Here is an 18,783-nt window from a genome sequence, read left to right on the forward strand (position 1 = left end):
ATGCCCAGCGTTTGGGGACTTTTGGAAGGGGGTAGCAAGCACGGTGTCGAGGGTGGTAGGATCCAGGGTTGAGCCAGGCTGGGGACTCGCGATATTTGGGGTAGCAGCGGAGCCAGGAATGCAGGAGGCGAAAGAGGCCGGTGTTCTGGCCTTTGCGTCCCTAGTAGCCCGGCGTAGGATTTTGCTTCAGTGGAAGGATGCGAGTCGAGGCCTGGATCAATGACATGGCGGTGTTCATTAAGTTGGAGAGGGTGAAATTCGCCCTGAGAGGGTCGGTGCAAGGGTTCTTTAGGCGGTGGCAGCCTTTCCTGGACTTCCTGGCGGAACGGTAGGGAAATAGGCCAGCATTAGCAGCAACCCGGGGGAGGGGGAGGGTTTGGTTCGGTGGGAGGGAGACTTGTGTACATGGGTTTGTTGGATGTGGCGGGTGTTATCTCTTTCCTTTTTGTTGTTTTCTTTTTTTTGTTTTTGTAGTTGTTGGGGGGGGGGGGGGGGGTTGGTTTTTGTTCTTTGGTTTTTACTATGGTTGTTTGGTTAATATTGTTTTGTTGTTTATATTTTGTGAAAATCTTAATAACAATTATTTTTTTAAAAACTCTAGAAAGTGTAGGCCTAAGTGTAGAAAGTGGAAGTAGACTATGTCAAATGCATTTCCCTCATCTACACACCTGGTCACTCTTCGAAAAATTTAATCAAGTTGGTTAGACATGACTCCCAACAAAACCATGCTGACTGTTCCTGATTAATCCCTGCCTCTCCAAATTCAGATTAATTCTGTCTCCCAGAATTACTTCTAATAGTTTCTCCGCTACAGGTTAGACTGACTGGCCTGTAGTTTCCTGGTTTATCACTTCCTCCCTTCTTGAATAATGGTTATCCTCCAGTCCTCCAGCACCTTCCCTGAGGCAAGAGGGGAATTTAAAATTATTGAAAGCACTCATGCTATTTCCTCCCTTGCCTCACTCAGCAGCCTGAAATACATTTTATCTGGCCCTGGAGACTTCTTTACTTTTAAGCCTGCCAGTCCACTCAGAACCTTTTCTCGATGTTAATCTCTTTAATTTTATCACATTCCTTCTCCTGAGTGAACACTGACACAAAATATTCATTTAGACCCTGATGCGACCATCAATTCACTCAAGGACACGAGTAGAAGTAAACTGTGGCTTTAATCGACTTACTACTGAGCCTGCCGGCGACTAGCTGAACTGAAGGCATGCTCGCAAGACCGCAGCACTTTATACTTCCGGTTGTGGGTGGAACCATGGGCGGAGCCCTGTACATGCTCCTCATCTCTCCCTGTGGGCAGAGCTGCGCAACGGCTCACAGACTGAGCCCACAGGAACACAGTGATATACAGTGTGAATTTATATTATACATTTAACACATTCACCACCTGTTAAAAAATCAAGTCTGGTGGGGGTGACGGGTCTATAAGTTGAGTCGGTCCGGTGCTTGAATCGTTCGCTGGGACCGGCGGAGCACCGGAGTTGCAGCTGCTTCGGTTGACTGTGTGCTGATATCCGGTGTGAATCCGAGGGTGGACTCCGGGGGTGGTTCTTTCCGAGCTTAGTTCCTGACCGGTGTGACGGGTGAAAGGGGGCGCAGGAAACCTGTAGGTGCAGCGGCGCAGGGCGTGGGGGTGGGGTGGGGTGTGGTGTGAGGGGTACCTTGACGGTAGTGGTAGTAGTGGTGGTAGATCCTGCAGGAGCCAGATCCGGAGGGAAACGGTGTCCTGTCGACCGTCGGGGTGCTCAATAAATGCGTAGTGGGGGTTTGAATAGTAGTAGGACCCTCTCTACCAGCGGGTCTGTTTTATGTGTCCGGACGTGCTTCCAAAGGAGGACCGGGCCCGATGTCCTCAACCAGGATGGAAGCAAGGCCCCCATGGTAGTGCCCCTAGGGAAAACAAATAATCGCTTGTGAGGAGTCTGATTAGTGGCCGTACACAGGAGGGACCTAATTGCATGGAGCACGTCGGGGAGGACCTCCTGCCAGTGGGAGGTCGGGAGATTCCTGGACCGTAGGGTCAGCAGGATGGTCTTCCAGACCGTCGCGTTCTCCCTCTCCACCTGCCTGTTCCCCCTGGGGTTATAGCTGGTAGTCCTGCTCGAGGCGATGCCCTTGTCGAGCAGGTACTGACGCAGCTCGTCGCTCATGAAGGGCGAACCCCTGTCGCTGTGGACATAGTTAGGGAAACCGAACAGGGTGAAGACACTGCAGGGCTCTGATGACTGTATGGGAGGTCATATCGGGGCACAGGATGGCAAACGGGTAGCGAGAGAATTCATCGATGATGTTAAGGAAATAAACATTATGGTTGGTCGAGAGAAGGGGCCCTTTGAAATCGATATTCAGTCGTTCAGAGGGCCGGGATGCCTTTACCAGGTGGGCCTTGTCTGGTCTATAGAAGTGTGGTTTACACTCCGCGCAGATCGGGCAATTCCTGGTGACAGCTTTAACCTCCTCAGTGGAGAAAGGCAGATTGCGGGCCTTGATGTAGTGGGCGAGCCGGGTGACCCCCGGGTGGCAGAGGTCATTGTGGATAGCCTGTAATCGGTTGTCTTACGCGCTGGCGCATGTGCCGCGGGACAGGGCATCTGGGGGCTCGTTGAGCTTCCCTGGACGGTATACGATATCATAATTATAGGTGGAAAGTTCGATCCTCCACCTCAAGATTTTGTCATTTTTAATTTTGCCCCGCTGCGAGTTATCGAACATAAAGGCAACCGATCTCTGGTCGGTGATGAGGGTAAACCTCCTACCTGCAAGGTAGTGCCTCCAGTGCCGTACGGCTTCCACAATGGCTTGGGCTTCCTTTTCGACTGCGGAGTGTCGAAGTTCCGAGAGGGATCGGGAGAAGAACTCTACTGGCCTACCTGCCTGATTCAGAGTGGCAGCGAGAGTGACCTCTGAGGCGTCGCTCTCCTCTTGAAATGGGACGGATTCATCCACCGCCCGCATGGCGGCTTTGGCGATGTCCTCCTTAATGCAGTTGAAGGCCTGGCGGGCCTCGGCTGACAGTGGGAAGAGTGTAGTCTTAAATAGTGGGCGGGCTTTGTCCGCATACTGGGTGACCCACTCGGCGTAGTAGGAGAAAAATCCGAGGTACCTCTTGAGGGCCCTGGAACAGTGAGGGAGAGGGAGTTGTAAGAGGGGGCGCATACGGTCAGCGTCAGGTCCTAGGACCCCGTTTTCCATGACGTAGCCGAGGATGGCTAGTCTGGTTGTGCAGAAAACGCATTTCTCCTTATTGTATGTGAGGTTCAGTTTTTTTTGCGGTTTGGAGAAATCGGTGGAGGTTGGCGTCGTGGTCCTGCTGGTCATGGCCGCAGATGGTTACGTTATCCAAGTACGGAAAAGTGGCCCGCAGCCCGTACTGGTCCACCATTCGGTCCATTGCTCGTTGGAACACCGCGACCCCATTCGTGACGCCAAAGGGGACCCGGAGAAATGGAAGAGGCGGCCATCTGCTTTGAATGCCGTGTAGTGGCGGTCCTCCGGGTGGATTTGGAGCTGGTGGTATGCAGACTTCAGATCCACCGTGGAGAAGATGCGGTACTGGGCGATCTGATTTACCATGTCTGCAATCCGGGGAAGGGTGTACGCATCGAGGTGCATGAACCGGTTAATGGTCTGGCTGTAATCTACCATCCGGAACTTTTCCCCGGTCTTGACGACCACCACGTGAGGTCTCCAGGAGCTATTACTGGCCTCTATGACTCCCTCACGTAAGAGCCGCTGGACTTCGGCTCTAGTAAATACCCTGTCCTGCAGGCTATACCTCCTGCTGTGAGTGGCCACTGGTTTGCAGTTAGCGGTGAGATTAGTGAAGAATGGAGGGGGGGTCGATTTTTAGTGTTGCTAAACTGCATATAGTGAGAGGGGGAAGGGGTCCGCCGAAGCTGAGTGTTAGGCTCCTGAGGTTACACTGAAAATCGAGTCCGCGTAGGAGAGGGGCGCAGAGGTCTGGGAGTACATACAATTGGAAGTTGGAGTAGTTGGCGACCTGTATCGTTAGTGTTGGAACAGTGCATCCTTGTGTCTGGACAGAGTGCGACCCCGAGGCGAGGGAGATAGTTTGCTGTGTTGGAAATATCGGGAGCGAGCAGCGTCTTACCAGGTCTGGGTGAACGAAGCTCTCGGTGCTCCCGGAGTTGAAGAGGCACGGTGTCTTGTATCCATTGACTTGAACGGACATCATTGAGCTTCTGAGGTGCTTTGGCCGTGAGTGGTCCAAAGTGACTGCGCTGAACTGCGGGTAGTCGGTGGCGTGGTCTGCGGTGCTGGAGCGGCCCCTTGATGACTGTCCGCGGAGGTCGTAGTCGTCGATTTGCATATCGGGTGATGGCCAAGATGGCGGCCCCCATTGATCGCACGTGACGGGCGGTGAGGAAGATGGCGCCCAAGATGGTGGCCCCCATGAATCACACACGGCCGGCCGCGTGGGGGAGGATTGCCAAGATGGCGGCCCCCATGAGTCGCACATGACGTGCAGAGGCGGAGTCGGCAGACACGCTGCCACATTGCAGGGTCTGCGGGCCTGTGAGTTGGAGGGGCGATTGTTCTGGGTAGCGTTCGAGTTTCAGTTTTTGGTTTTAGCCAGGCATACCTTCGCAAAGTGTCCTTTCCGCCCGCAGCTGCTGCAGGTCGCGTTGCGGGCCGGGCAGTGCTGCTGGCGGTGTTGGGGCTGGCCGCAGGAGTGGCACGATAGCCCTCCGTGGTGGGCGGGTGGCCGCGCAGTGCAGGCCTGGGATAGTCTCTGGTCGGGGGTCCACGATGGTCGGCTGGGAATGAGTTTAAGCTTTGAAAAGCGACCTCGTTACTGTGTCCTCCAGGTTCTGGGCCCCTTTTTCGAGGAGGCGCTGGCGCACATAATTGGACCGGACCCCTGCAACATACACATCTCGGACGGCGAGTTCCATGTGTTGGGAGGCTGTCACATTCTCGTTACATTCTCGTGCTAGAGCTTTCAGGTCGCACAGGTAGTCTTCTAGCGACTCTGCAGGGTGCTGGCGGCATGTAGTAAAAATATGCCGCGCGTAAACTTCATTTACGGGCCGCACGTACAGGCGGTCTAGTATCGTGAGGGCCTCGGTGTACGAGTCGGTACTATCAAGTTGAGTTGAAATACGATGGCTCACCCGTGCGTGTTGAAGACTGAGTTTCTGTTCTTCAGTAACAGCGGAGGTAGTCGACGCAGCCAGGTTGGCCTTGAAGCACCAAAGCCAATGCAGAAATATTTCCTTCGCTTCTGCGGCCTGTGTATCGAGTTCCAGTTGATCAGGTTTGAAGGCTGATTGCATGGTAGTTTTTTAAATCGATTAAATTGATGCGACCATCAATTCACTCAAGGACACGAGTAGAAGTAAACTGTAGCTTTAATCGACTTACAACTGAGCCTGCCTGCGACTAGCTGAACTGAAGGCAGGCTCGCAAGACCGCAGCACTTTATACTTCCGGTTGTGGGTGGAGCCATGTACATGCTCCTCATCTCCCCCTGTGGGCAGAGCCGCGCAACGGTTCACAGATGGAGCCCACAGGAACACAGTGATATACAGTGTGAATTTATATTATACATTCACCACAGAACCATACCTTCATCCTCCGCTTGCACACACAAATTTCCACTGTGGTCCTTAATGGGCTCTACTCTTTCCCGGGGTATCCTTTCACCCATGATGCACTTAGAACATAGAACATAGAACAGTACAGCACAGAACAGGCCCTTCGGCCCTCAATGTTGTGCCGAGCCATGATCACCCTACTCAAACCCACGTATCCACCCTGTACCCGTAACCCAACAACCCCCCCTTAACCTTACCTTTTCTAGGACACTACGGGCAATTTAGCATGGCCAATCCACCTAACCCGCACATCTTTGGACTTGTAAAACAATTTTGGATTTTCCTTTATTTTACCTTTGCAAGTAGGAATAATGTTGCACTTAGGAATATGTCAACAAGTATCTATTGAAATTGCCAAAATACTATTTTGACTCAGATACAGGCAGGTGGTTCTTTTTAAAAATGTAAAGAGCAGGGGATTCACTTGACAGCTTGACTGTTCTACCCAGATAACCCCTCCTTCGTGAGCATTCACGTCTGCACTATAATGTTATTGGAATACACAACTGCGGGTTGAGGTCACTCAAGTAGTGAAATTTAGATCTGCTTCTCCTGTGCTTGGAGTTTAAATGGCCCGGCTGATTCATAATTTGCACCAGTGTGCTTCACCCCTCCACCCCTTTCCTCACCAGCAAAAATGGAATCTGCTGGAAATGGAGGAGGGAGATCTTCTGAATCTGATCTCAAAGAACAAAGAAAAGTACAGCACAGGAACAGGCCCTTCGGCCCTCCAAGCATGCGCCGACCATGCTGCCTATCTAAAGTAAAATCTTCTAAAAGAACAAAGAAAAGTACAGCAGAGGAACAGGCCCTCCATTTTTTAAGAATCTCTCCGACTCAGTGCAAATCCAGCTTGCAATGTAATTTTGCCTGTAATTTTGCCTGTTGCCACAACTTATCTCCAAAATAGCCGCCTTATACATTAATTGCCTGACATTGTAAGGTGTCTTAGCTCATCTGCAAATGTGTATGTAAAGGTGTGCATATAGTGAGGCCCCAAAATACATTTCTGGGAAACCACTAGTCACATCTGCTAATTACAATATCCTCCCATTACTCCTACTCTCTAAGTCTTGTCACTCAGCTAATTTCCTAACTTGCCTTCAGTTCCATGAATCTAGTGAGCAGCCTCTGGTGCAGGATTTTATCAAAAGCCTTGGGCCACCTAATTCAACAACATACATAGACATTCTCCATTTGAATAGTTAATGTCTCAAAAAATTCAATCGGGATCATCAGGAATGACCTACATTTAAAAATCCCTGCCAATTCTTTCTGATAATCTGAAATTTTTAAAGGTATTCTGTCACGTTATCCTTAATTATAGACTCTTGTAATCTCCTGACAACAGATGTTAGGCTAATTTGTCTGTAATTCCCTGTATTTCTGATCTAAAGTAACAGAGTGACATGGGCAATTTTCCAATCTAAAGGAACAGCTCCTGATTCCTCCTGCAAGGCTACCCATTTGGCCGGCTGCTGGATGGGAATTGGAGCTAAAATCTGTGAATGAGTTCCAACTGTTATGTTTGGCAGGACCTCTGCATACCCAACCTTGGGTGGGTTCTTTAGCCATTTTCAGCCTCATTCACTCTCCCTTCCTCACTCTAATTATCAGGCCCAGCGATATACTTCCAAAACAAGGGGCTAACCCAATCCCAGCAATAAATTGACATTCTGTTTCACTGCCAGTTTTTCATGGCACCCAGTTTTACCTTCCAGTGACTTTAGCTGGGCGGCACATTAGCACAGTGGTTAACACTGTTGCTTCACAGCGCCAGAGACCCGGGGCCAAATCCCAGCTTGGGTCTCTGTCTGTGTGGAGTCTGCACGTTCTCCCCGTGTCTTCGTGGGTTTCCTCCGGGTGCTCCGGTTTCCTCTCACCAGTTCCAATAGACGTGCTTGTTAGGTGAATTGGACATTCTGCATTCTCCCTCAGTGTACCCGAACAGGCGCCGGCATGTGGCGACTGGGGGCTTTTCACAGTAGCTTCATTGCAGTGTTAACGTAAGCCTACTTATGACAATAATAAGGATTATTATTATTACAGTGTAAATCAGGAGGTTAACCTGATCTTTTGAGGTTTCTGCTGGGCAGATTTGGCTAAAATTAAATCTCAAGTTTTATATTTCCAGCCAAATTCTAGAAATTAGACTCTCAGACCTTGCTGTCAATGCTGATGGGATCAGCTACCCTAATCCCTTAATCCACTCTGTCAACCCAGGTTCTTCCTCCACAGTAATACCAGACTTAAGATAATGGTAGCAGCTCCACTCCTGCAGCCAAACTCCAGAATCAACACCTTATTTCCTTCAAATTCAATGAAATGAAAAATGAAAATCGCTTATTGTCACGAGTAGGCTTCAATGAAGTTACTGTGAAAAGCCCCTAGTCGCCACATTCCGGCGCCTTTTCGGGGAGGCTGGTACGGGAATTGAACCTACGCTGCTGGTCTTGTTCCGCATTACAAGCCAGCTGTCTTAGCTCACTGAGCTACACATCCACCTTGGACGATGTCTTGGAAGGGTCTTCAAATAAGGCTTTGTGGGTAGAGCTTTGTGGGTAGACTGAACAAAGAGGCAATCAGATTGCTGGGGCTGTATTATAGGCCTACAGTCAATGGGCAATAGAGGAGCAGATATGTAGACAATTCACTGAGTTGTGTAAAAATAATAGTATTTGGGGATTTTAGCTTCCCCAATATCAATTGGGATAGTCATAGTGCAAAGGGTTTAGAGGGGGTGGATTTCTTGAAATGCATTTTTATGTCAATATGTAGAAGGTCCAACAAAGGTTGGCGCACTGCTCTTTCTAATTTTGGGGAACAAAGCCGGATAGGTGTCGCGGTGGGAGTGGGGGAGCATTTTAGTGATAGCGACCACGACACAGTGCGATTTAAGTTTGTTGTGGAAAAGGAAAATGATGGTCTGCAGAAAGCAGTTTTGGATTGGGGGAAAGGCAGATTTGATTAAAATAAGGCAGGATCTGACCAAAATAGACTGGGAACAGCTGCTTCTTCCCAGATACTGTTTAGTAAAAGTGGAATTTACTAGCCCGGTGCAGACATGGTGAACTGAATGGCTGCCTCCTGTGGCTGTAATCATTTTGTGAACCTGGTTAATGTAAATCGGTACCTGTGATAAACCCTTTTATTACTACAAAATAAAATATCGTCTGACTCACTGAACAGTGCTGGTAAACAGAACACTAGAATTTATTTCAAGAGTAAAATATTGTGGTGGATGGAAAGTTGAAATAAAAACAGAATGCAGCATTTGCAGGTCTGGCAGTCTCCGTCAAGGAAACATTATTAACATTTTAGCTCGCTGGAATTGTTGATGTTGAAGGATCAAAAGCTAAATTAAACATTCAACTAGTGGGGAAATATGAGAAATTTTGAGACAACCCCAAATGGTGACACGGCTGGCAAGTTTTCCCATGATCTAACTTGCTTACTTTTCAGATTGTTCGCAAAACGTATACGCTGACCTGCTTCCGGAATGTTCTGGTAAGATTCCCGCAAGCTGTGGTAGAAGTGCTATCGATGGATGCTCGAGTGTGTGTCCACTTCATAGTTACTCTGCTGGGTAAGGCTGATGTGCTTTCAGGACCATTATACTAACACGTAATTTTTATTTGATAATCGCTTCGCACTTGAAGTTGTTGCTAGCAGGGAACAGAATCCGTCAGCTATATTGTATCAGTGTCACATCTCCGATTTGAGTGTAGCATGGTTTGATAGAGTGGTTAGTGCCCCCTCTCTCCTGCCCAATAATATACATTACTCTTAGCCTCAGAAAAACATGCCTCAACTACACATAAAGAGATTTATTTCAGTGTAAAGTATGCACATTTTCTAGATGGAATAATATATTAGTTTTACTGGTTCCACTGAAAGTAATATTTTTAGGTGATTTGCTGTTCTAGTTTATTCAAATTTTTTGTGGTAATTTAAAAATGTATTAAATATTTTATCAGTTATGCTTTGTTTTATGTTAATAATAGATCTGCTACAGAATTTTGAAGACAGTGCCTCATTGGACTTGGTGATTGAAGGTAATGTTGATGGTTCTACTCTGATTCATGCTGCAGCACTTTGTACCATATGATTCATGTTGCAGTGCTAGGTACTTTGTTTCATTGATTTTCCTATGAGGTAATATACTTTTAAAATATATGCCTGTTCTGAGACTTTACAGACATAAATTTCATTCAGTGACGCTACTGAGCCCTAGTGACACTTGCTGAGGTGTGTGGCGTTATGTGGGCTTCCATGGTGAGAAGGACACACAGACACACAGGTTGGTGCCTTCAGCATGAGCTGGAAGCCTTGAAGACAATGCTATCCCTCCCAACATGGCACAATCTATTCAACCAGTGACAAACATGCATGACACTCTACAAATAACAAGCACAGAGCGGCAGGGGGGCGGGGGGGCGGGGGGGGGGGGGGGGGGGGGGGGCGGATAGAAGATGGCAGATATTGTATTGAGCTATGCAGAGGGTGAGGAACTCAATTGCCGGAGAGGTAATTTTAAGAACTTATGCTATTGCAAAGTGCCTGGAAGGACTCCAAACTTTTTTTGGAGCTGCTGTGGCGAGTTCCTGGATTTGTCAAAAAGTGTTTCTCCATCCTTACAGTGGGCAGAGCATTAGGTGCCCTGGCTACACAAAGGTATGGAGGGAATAGTTGCAGTGCCTGTGGCTTTGAAGCATAATCTGGATATGGAGCAGAGGCTGCGAGAGAACATAAGAACTAGGAGCAGGAGTAGGCCATCTGGCTCCTCGAGCCTGCTCCGCCATTCAATGAGATCATGGCTGATCTTTTGTGGACTCAGCTCCACTTTCCGGCCCGAACACCATAATAAAGGAATCCCTTTATTCTTCAAAAAACTATCTATCTTTACCTTAAAAACATGTAATGAAGGAGCCTCAACTGCTTCACTGGGCAAGGAATTCCATAGATTCACAACCCTTTGGGTGAAAAAGTTCCTCCTAAACTCAGTCCTAAATCTACTTCCCCTTATTTTGAGGCTATGTCCCCTAGTTCTGCTTTCACCTGCCAGTGGAAACAACCTGCCCGCATCTATCCTATCTATTCCCTTCATAATTTTAAATGTTTCTATAAGATCCCCCCTCATCCTTCTAAATTCCAACGAGTACAGTCCCAGTCTACTCAACCTCTCTTCATACTCCAACCCCTTCAGCTCTGAGATTAACCTAGTGAATCTCCTCTGCACACCGTCCAGTGCCAGTACGTCCTTTCTCAAGTAAGGAGACCAAAACTGAACACAATACTCCAGGTGTGGCCTCACTAACACCTTATACAATTGCAACATAACTTCCCTAGTCTTAAACTCCATCCCTCTAGCAATGAAGGACAAAATTCCATTTGCAAGAGTTTGTAAGAGGGCAAGAGTTGACAACTTGTAGCTAGGCATCTCCATACCACTTGACAGGAGGCTGTCTGGTATACCAGCCAATGTGCCCAGCATCTCATTAATGCTAAATTGTATATAGTAGAGTAACCTTGCCCTCTGGTGAGCTGGCAGAAGAACCATCCTTTGTTCTTGGCCTGGCTGCGTCAGGCAGCCCTACAAAATTTAAAGGATATATAATTATTGCTCCTCCATAGGGCTTATGAAGTGCAGGTATCCTGTCCACCCCTGATAGTTCTGCTTTTCTCCTTTCTATCACATGGCACCTTGTCTGACAAGAGAGAGGCTATAATGTCAGTGATTGTCTAGTACTCTGGTTGGGTGATGTTTCTGATATTCAATAGTTAGCTCTGCTGCCTCACAGCACTAGACACCCAGGTTCAATTTCAACCACACTGTGTGGAGTCTGCATGTTCTCCCTGTGTCTATGTGAGTTTCCTCATGATGCTCCAGTTTGCTCACACAGTCGAAAGATGTGAAGGTTAGATGGATTGGCCGTGCTAAATTCCCCTTGTAGTGATATGCATCACTGTACACAAGGGGTTAATATAAATACACTACAACTAAGTAGCCACTAGAGGGAGCACCATAGATGTATAAGATAGACACACAGGAATTCAAAGGGCACGCTACACAGGAACGGCAGTTGGTGAGCAGGACACAGACAGACAGCTCAGATGTAACAAATAGTATAAGCGCTGGAGAGAGAACTAACTCACAATAAAGCATCTACTTCAACTGTGAGACTATGAGCTTTATTCAGACACAAGGAATAATACATTGCCCCTTAGTGTCCAAAGATGTGCAGGTTCGGTGGATTGGCCGTGCTAAATTGTCCCTTAGTGTCCAAAGATATGCATGTTGGGTGGGGTTGCAGGCGGAGGGTGGAGGAATGGGCCTAGGTGCTCTTTCATAGGCTCGGTGCAGACTTGACGGTCTGAATAGCCTCCTTCTGCATGGTAGGGATTCTGTGCCATTGTTAAATAGCTGGAGCTATGTGGAGACGTCAGTCCTGAGTGACAAGGAGTGCTGCTGTATGAGAGATGGGACTGTGGTGCATTGATCAGCATTAGAGGCTGGCGGTGTGGTGGATAGGAGATGCCAGAAGATGACATCTGTGTCAAGTCATTAAACCTTTGTGACACTGTTGCTGGGGCCTTGGGTCCAGATTCTGGAACTTCTATCCCTGACACCTGATCACACTTCCTACAGCGGGTAATCCACAAGGGACTTCTGGTTCCCCGCCACCGCCGAAATATGGTGCCTTTCGCGTTGACAACACCATCACTAATGCCTCCAGTGCTATGCGCCCCCCCCCCCCCCCCCCCCCCCCCCCCCCCCCGCCCCCGGTGGAGCAGTGAGAATAGTGCCGGACTTTATCTTCAGTCAGTGCAGATGGATTCCTTTTGCAACGAGTATTGAATACTGTCATTGAAGTACACTCGTAATTCTTGTAGAGCCTCACAAAATCATGCCTTGATCCAGGAAAATAGAAGTGATTCATTGAGTTTAACCAATATTTGCTAATATATTTGCATTTCTTTTAGTTCTTGCACTTCTTACTGCAGAATTGAAGTCAGAGCAGTTTGTGTGCTGTGTGCTGGAAGAATGCCAGAAACAGGTCAGTAATTGCATAGATGAAAGATATGTCACAATATTTTCATAATGATAGTTAGCTGAAAAAAGTATTGAAATAGCATACAGCACATTCTTCCTTGAAAGATTTACCTTTTTAGAAATACGTTTAAACACTTGCAAGCATATTGCTCACAACCTGTATTGTTCTCACAATAAAACCCACATTTTTCAAATCTCTAAATACTTCCTTTCGTGTGGAGCCCAAAACTGTACACATTAGGTTCATAATTACCATTTGTTATTATATTGTATGCCTTTTATGATATTAACTTCATTTTCAGAGCCTTACCAGAGTTGGTGCCTTTACTGTCAAATGAACTTGTACTCCAAATTACTCTGCTCTCCCACTGAGCACCAAACCTACTTCCATTCAGAGTATAATTGCTGCTTTTCTTTTACTGAAATGCATCTCTTCATCGTTTTCTATGATTCAATTCAACCTCTACTTTTAGTCCATTTCCCCAGTTTAGCAATCTTTCTGTTGCAGATTCCTTTTGTCTTCTAGCCATTTAACTTTAATTAATTTTAGGATGGCAAGGTGGCACAGTGGTTTGCACTGCTGCTTTGAAGTGCCTAGGACCGGGTTTGATCCCAGCCTAGGGTCACTGCCTGTGTGGAGTTGCACATTCTCCCTGTGGGTTTCCTCCGGGTGCTCTGATTTCCTCCCACATTCCAAAGATGTGCAGGTTTGGTGGATTTGCCATGATTAATTGTCCCTTAGTGTCCAAAAGGTTAGGTGGGATTACTGTGTTACGGGGATAGGTGGGAAGCGTGGCCTTATGTTGGTGCTCTTTCCAAGGGCTGTTAGGACTCGATGATCCAAATGGCCTCCTTCTGCATTGCAGGGATTCTTTAATTTTAAGCTTCCCATTTTGATAATAAACAAATTTTCAAGCTACTCCCTCTAGACGCACTCAATGGATCCAGAGCTGAGTCCAGTGAAAGAACACTACTGTAATCCCTACTCTTTGGATTAAAATTTGTTAGAATGGAGTAGAAATTTGCTGTCAGTTCTGAAATTCCATAATCTTCTATAAGCTTTCTGAAATTTCATGGTCACTACCTGTATTTTGCCCAGCTCCCTTTTCTGTTTTCTCTTTAAAGAATTCTGAGATTTTTCAAGTGCAGTTGTCCCTTCGGAAACCCTATTGGCTATTTCCAACTATTTTCTCTTCATCTAGATAGAACATAGAACAGTACAGCACAGAACAGGCCCTTCGGCCCTCAATGTTGTGCCGAGCCATGATCACCCTACTCAAACCCACGTATCCACCCTATACCCGTAACCCAACAACCCCCCCTTAACCTTACTTTTATTAGGACACTACGGGCAATTTAGCATGGCCAATCCACCTAACCTGCACATCTTTGGACTGTGGGAGGAAACCGGAGCACCCGGAGGAAACCCACGCACACAGGGGGAGGACGTGCAGACTCCACACAGACAGTGACCCAGCCGGGAATCGAACCTGGGACCCTGGAGCTGTGAAGCATTTATGCTAACCACCATGCTACCCTGCTGAATTTCATCCTTACTTAAAGACTTGGAGTTCTGTTTACCTTCATACATTTTAAACTAACTAGTCTGTAATTACACATGTTTCTCTATCTTCCTTTCAAAAATGGGTCTACTTTGGCCAATTTTTAGTCTTCTGGCGCACATTCACACTGAATATCAAACAATCCCAAATGTATCTCAAACAACGACGAATCAAACTACAGGAGGGAGATAAATCACATGGTTGCATGGTGTACCGAAAACAACCTCTCTCTAAATGTTGGAAAGACCAAGAAACTGATCATCGACTTCAGGAAGCGTAGAATGGCACATACTCCAGTCTGCATCAATGGCTCCAAAGTGGAGATGGTCGATAGCTTTAAGTTCCTGGGAGTCACCATCACCAACAGCCTGTCCTGGCAGTCAAGAAAGCCGAACAACGTCTCGACTTCCTACGGAAGCTAAAGAAATTTGGCACGTCTGCATCGACTCTCACAAACTTCTACAAATGTGCGATAGGGAGCATTCCATCCGGCTGCATCACAGCTTGGTATGCCAACTGCTCAGTCCAAGATCGCAAGAAACTGCAGAGTGTGGTGAACTCAGCCCAACGCATCACACAAGCTTGCCACCCCCACATTGATTCTGTATATACCTCCTGCTGCCTCAGGAAAGCAGACAGCATTATCAGAGACCCCCACCCAGGCATTGCCTTCTTTCAGACCATTCCATCAGGCATAAGGTACGGAAGTCTGAAGACTCACACATGTAGACATAGGAACAGCTTCTTCCCCACAGCTACAAGACTCCTCAACGACTCCCCCTCGGACTGATCTGTTCCCTGTAACAACACTATTCACGACGCCTATGCTGCTCTTGCTCATGTATTTGCTTTGTTTGCTTTGCTTGGCCCCTTGTTCCGCACTGTAACCAATCACTGTTTGTCGATGTACCATTTGTCAATGTTCTCTGTTGATTATTCTTTTGTCTACTATGTACGTACTGTGTATGTTCCCTCGGCCGCAGAAAAATACTTTTCATTGTACTTCAGTACATGTGACAATAAATCAAATCAAATCAAATAAACCCCTGAAGTTAATTTCTAGAGTCTCAGCAATTTCCTCTCTCAACAGGATCCTAGTTTGTATCCTGTTGAACCTTGGTGCTTAGTCTTCCTTCAGTGTTGCTAACTTACTTTAAAATTTTCCTATTGTCCACCATAATATCGCACATTGCGGCCGCAATCATCATCTACAAATTGACAATCCGTTTCTTTGGGTCCTATATCATTTCAAAAATAGAATCATAGAATTCCGACATGGCAGAAGAAGGTCATTCGGCACCCACCCTCTGAAAGAACACTCCACCACGGCACAGATCCCCGCTTTATCCCCATAACCCCACCTAATCTGTACATCTGTGAACGCTAACAGGCAATTTAGCATGGCAAATCCACCCACTCTGCACACCTTTGGGCTGTGGGAGGAAACCGGAGCATAGTGAGGAAACCCAAGCAGACACGGGGAGAACGTGCAAACTTCACACAGTCACCCAAGGCTGGATTGAACCTGGGTCCTTGGCACTGTGATGTGGCAAATAGATTTCAATGTAGGCATATGTGAGATCACCCACTTTGAACTTAAAAAGAATAGAACAGAGTACTTTGCAAATGGTAAAAAAAAAACTAGAAGTACAAAAGAGACTTGGTGCTGAATGCACATAGGTCATTGTAGTGTCATGGTCAGATGCAGAAAGCAATCAAAAAGGTTATGGAATATAGGTCCACATAAAGGACGAGAGAACAAGGGGATAGAAATTATGCTACAGATTACAAAGCCTTGGTTGTACCACATCTGCAGCACTGTGAGCAGCTCTCGGCTGATGGGAGTGCAGCAGATATTGACCCGAATGATACCTGGATTCCCAAGGTTAAATTCTGAGGAGAGTTTACACAAACTAGCATTGTACTCCCTGGAATCTAGAAGGTTACAGAATCACAGGGTGATTTGATTGAAGGGGTATTGATATGATAGATAGAGAAACTACTTCCATGGTTTGGGGAATCTTGAAGGTAATTCTCCGAGCCCCGCAACCGTGCCATGACACCCCGACGCCGGCACGCAATTCTCCGAGGTGTGGAGAATCGGTGCCATTTGCGCCGGCGCGCTTGGCTGCTGGAATTGGCGGGGCCACCGATTCCCACCGGCGCCGTTCACACCTGGTCGCTGCTGGTGGGAACGATCGGGGGGCGGCCTGTGGGGAGGGGGGGGGGAGGGGGCTTCTCACTGGCGGTGGGGCATCCATTGGGGTCTGGCCCGCGATGGGGGCACACCGATCGACGGGCCGGCCTGTCCCCCTCCCCCGGACTTACTTCCTGGCACCACCGGCCCCTGAACACCGACTCCATGTTGAGTCGGTGCCGGCGCACGAAAGAAGTCCCCCGCGCATGCGCAGGTTGGCGTGGTGCCCATTTGTGGGGGCCAGAATTATATATAGAACTGTACAGCACAGAACAGGCCCTTCGGCCCTCAATGTTGTGCCGAGCCATGATCACCCTACTCAAACCCACGTATCCACCCTATACCCGTAACCCAACAACCCCCCCCTTAACCTTACTTTTATTAGGACACTACGGGCAATTTAGCACGGCCAATCCACCTAACCTGCACATCTTTGGACTGTGGGAGGAAACCGGAGCACCCGGAGGAAACCCACGCAGACACGGGGAGAACGTGCAGACTCCACACAGACAGTGACCCAGCCGGGAATCGAACATGGGACCCTGGAGCTGTGAAGCATTTATGCTAACCACCATGCTACCCTGCTGCCCCTGGTTGTACCTCGACCCGGTTCGCGCCGTCGTGAAACGCGACGGCGTTCACGATGGCGCGAACACTTGGGGTCCATATTGGCGAATCGCCCCCCTGATGTTTATTGTATATAACTTGTATTTAATTGTAAGCAGATGATGGGCATTAACTGAGCATTCACTTGAGCCACCCATGAATTCAAAATTGTACTTGTTGGGTTAGGAGGTGTATGCTTGTAATGTGCAACTCTGTAAGTAAATGTAACACAGTGTATATGTAACAGTATGTAAAGAATGGCCTGAGTTCCATCCTTCACCAAATGGTTCTCTGGAATTGAAGATGTAGGGCTTTGGGGCAGAGTCTTTTAAGTATTAGAGGTGGACTTTTCAGAAATGCTCAGGAAACATTTCTGTGAACAAAGATTACGTGAAGTCTGGAACTGTTTACCACAAAGGACAAGCGATGCTAACGCAGCTATTAACTTCAAATCTGGGCAGCATAGTGGCGCAGTGATTGGCACTGCAGCCTCACGGCACCAAGGTTGTAGGTTCGATCCCAACTCTGGGTCACTGTCCGTGTGGAGTTTGGACATTCTCCCCGTGTTTGCGTGGGTTTCGCCCCACAACCCAAAGATGTGCGGAGTAGGTGGATTGGCTACGCTAAATTGCCCCTTATTTAGAAAAATGAATTGGGTACTCTTACTTTTAAAAAAAAACTTTAAATCTGAGACTGATACATTTTTATTAACCAAAGGAATATGGTGCAAAGGAGAGTATATGGAGTTAGGCCACAGGTCAGTGAATGTGGGAACAGGTCTTGCAGGCAAACATGTGTCATAAATTAGCTCAATTATCTTTACAGTTGGAGTAAGTAGAATGGGATTGCGACGTACATTTTAAGAATGATTGATATTCTGTTTATCCTTTTAACCAGTTGTCAGAAAAAAACAGTATGAGGAAGAGTTTACCAGTATTTAAACTGTTGGGTAAACTGTTACTCACCATCCCATTCCTCGCAGAGAAGTTGATCCAGGAGTATAGTGAGTATTCAGAGAAAGATGTAGTGCCATATAATAAACATCACAATGAACAATAATTTTCAAAATGACGCATTATCAGATTTTGCAGATCAGTAAGACTACTGGATAATTTCACTGCCCTCATCTGTTCTACCCGATTAGTATTTTTAATGCCAGGGACATAAGAAAAATTCATTACAACAGTGAGGCATTTTCCATCTTAGTCAGACAGCCAATCAATAATAAATTATGAAAATTGTTGTGCTTAGCTCTCATGCCTATTGGGAACTGAGTGAAAACTGAACGACCTTCATTTTAACTTTGACAGCTGGTAAGCAGATGAAGGCCTTTCAGACAGAATTTAACTTGGTTGCTATCCTTAAAGAGTTTCTGCCAAGAGCCAGGAGTTCCATCTTTAAGCCCATATAGCACATAAAGTGTATATGTTGCACCGTGATCTTGATTGCCATTTTAGCAGACTATAAAGCGCCTCACTCCCCCACTTCTGTGATCATTCTTTTTCTCCCCTCCCTTCACCTTTCTGGACCTGCCTTTTTGCCAGCTGAGTCAGCATCTGCACCACTTAATAGTGGCTAATTGGCATCCACACCTTGCCAGAAGCTTGGTAGTGAGTGATGACCTTCAGAATGGACAGACAGATCAGATAGCCAGGCAGAACATGTCTTCTGGTCAGTAGTCCTGTAAGTTTGGATTCAGATACAGGTCCCAAATGTGGGAGGACAATCATGATTTTT

General features: G+C 47.2%; 1 protein-coding gene across 11 annotated transcripts in view; it reads left to right on the plus strand.

Annotated features, from left to right (window-relative positions):
• Positions 1-18,783, plus strand: part of LOC119956323 (meiosis inhibitor protein 1) — a 536,433-nt gene that overhangs the window by 38,411 nt on the left and 479,239 nt on the right. For 8 of the 11 annotated variants that reach the window (XR_005458631.1, XM_038783445.1, XM_038783450.1 and 5 more), the window contains exons 3-6: positions 9,090-9,213; positions 9,632-9,682; positions 12,612-12,685; positions 17,944-18,049. Coding sequence is in view for 10 of the 11 variants with exons in the window: in XM_038783445.1 (XP_038639373.1) it covers positions 9,090-9,213; positions 9,632-9,682; positions 12,612-12,685; positions 17,944-18,049 (355 nt within the window). In the remaining variant the exon portion in view is untranslated. Of the gene's footprint in view, positions 1-9,089; positions 9,214-9,631; positions 9,683-12,611; positions 12,686-17,943; positions 18,050-18,783 lie in introns of those variants that run through there. The other 3 variants (XM_038783453.1, XM_038783455.1, XM_038783452.1) reach the window with 2 other exon arrangements.

The sequence above is a fragment of the Scyliorhinus canicula genome, chromosome 23 (assembly GCF_902713615.1).
Source record: "Scyliorhinus canicula chromosome 23, sScyCan1.1, whole genome shotgun sequence".
Lineage (NCBI taxonomy): Eukaryota > Metazoa > Chordata > Chondrichthyes > Carcharhiniformes > Scyliorhinidae > Scyliorhinus > Scyliorhinus canicula.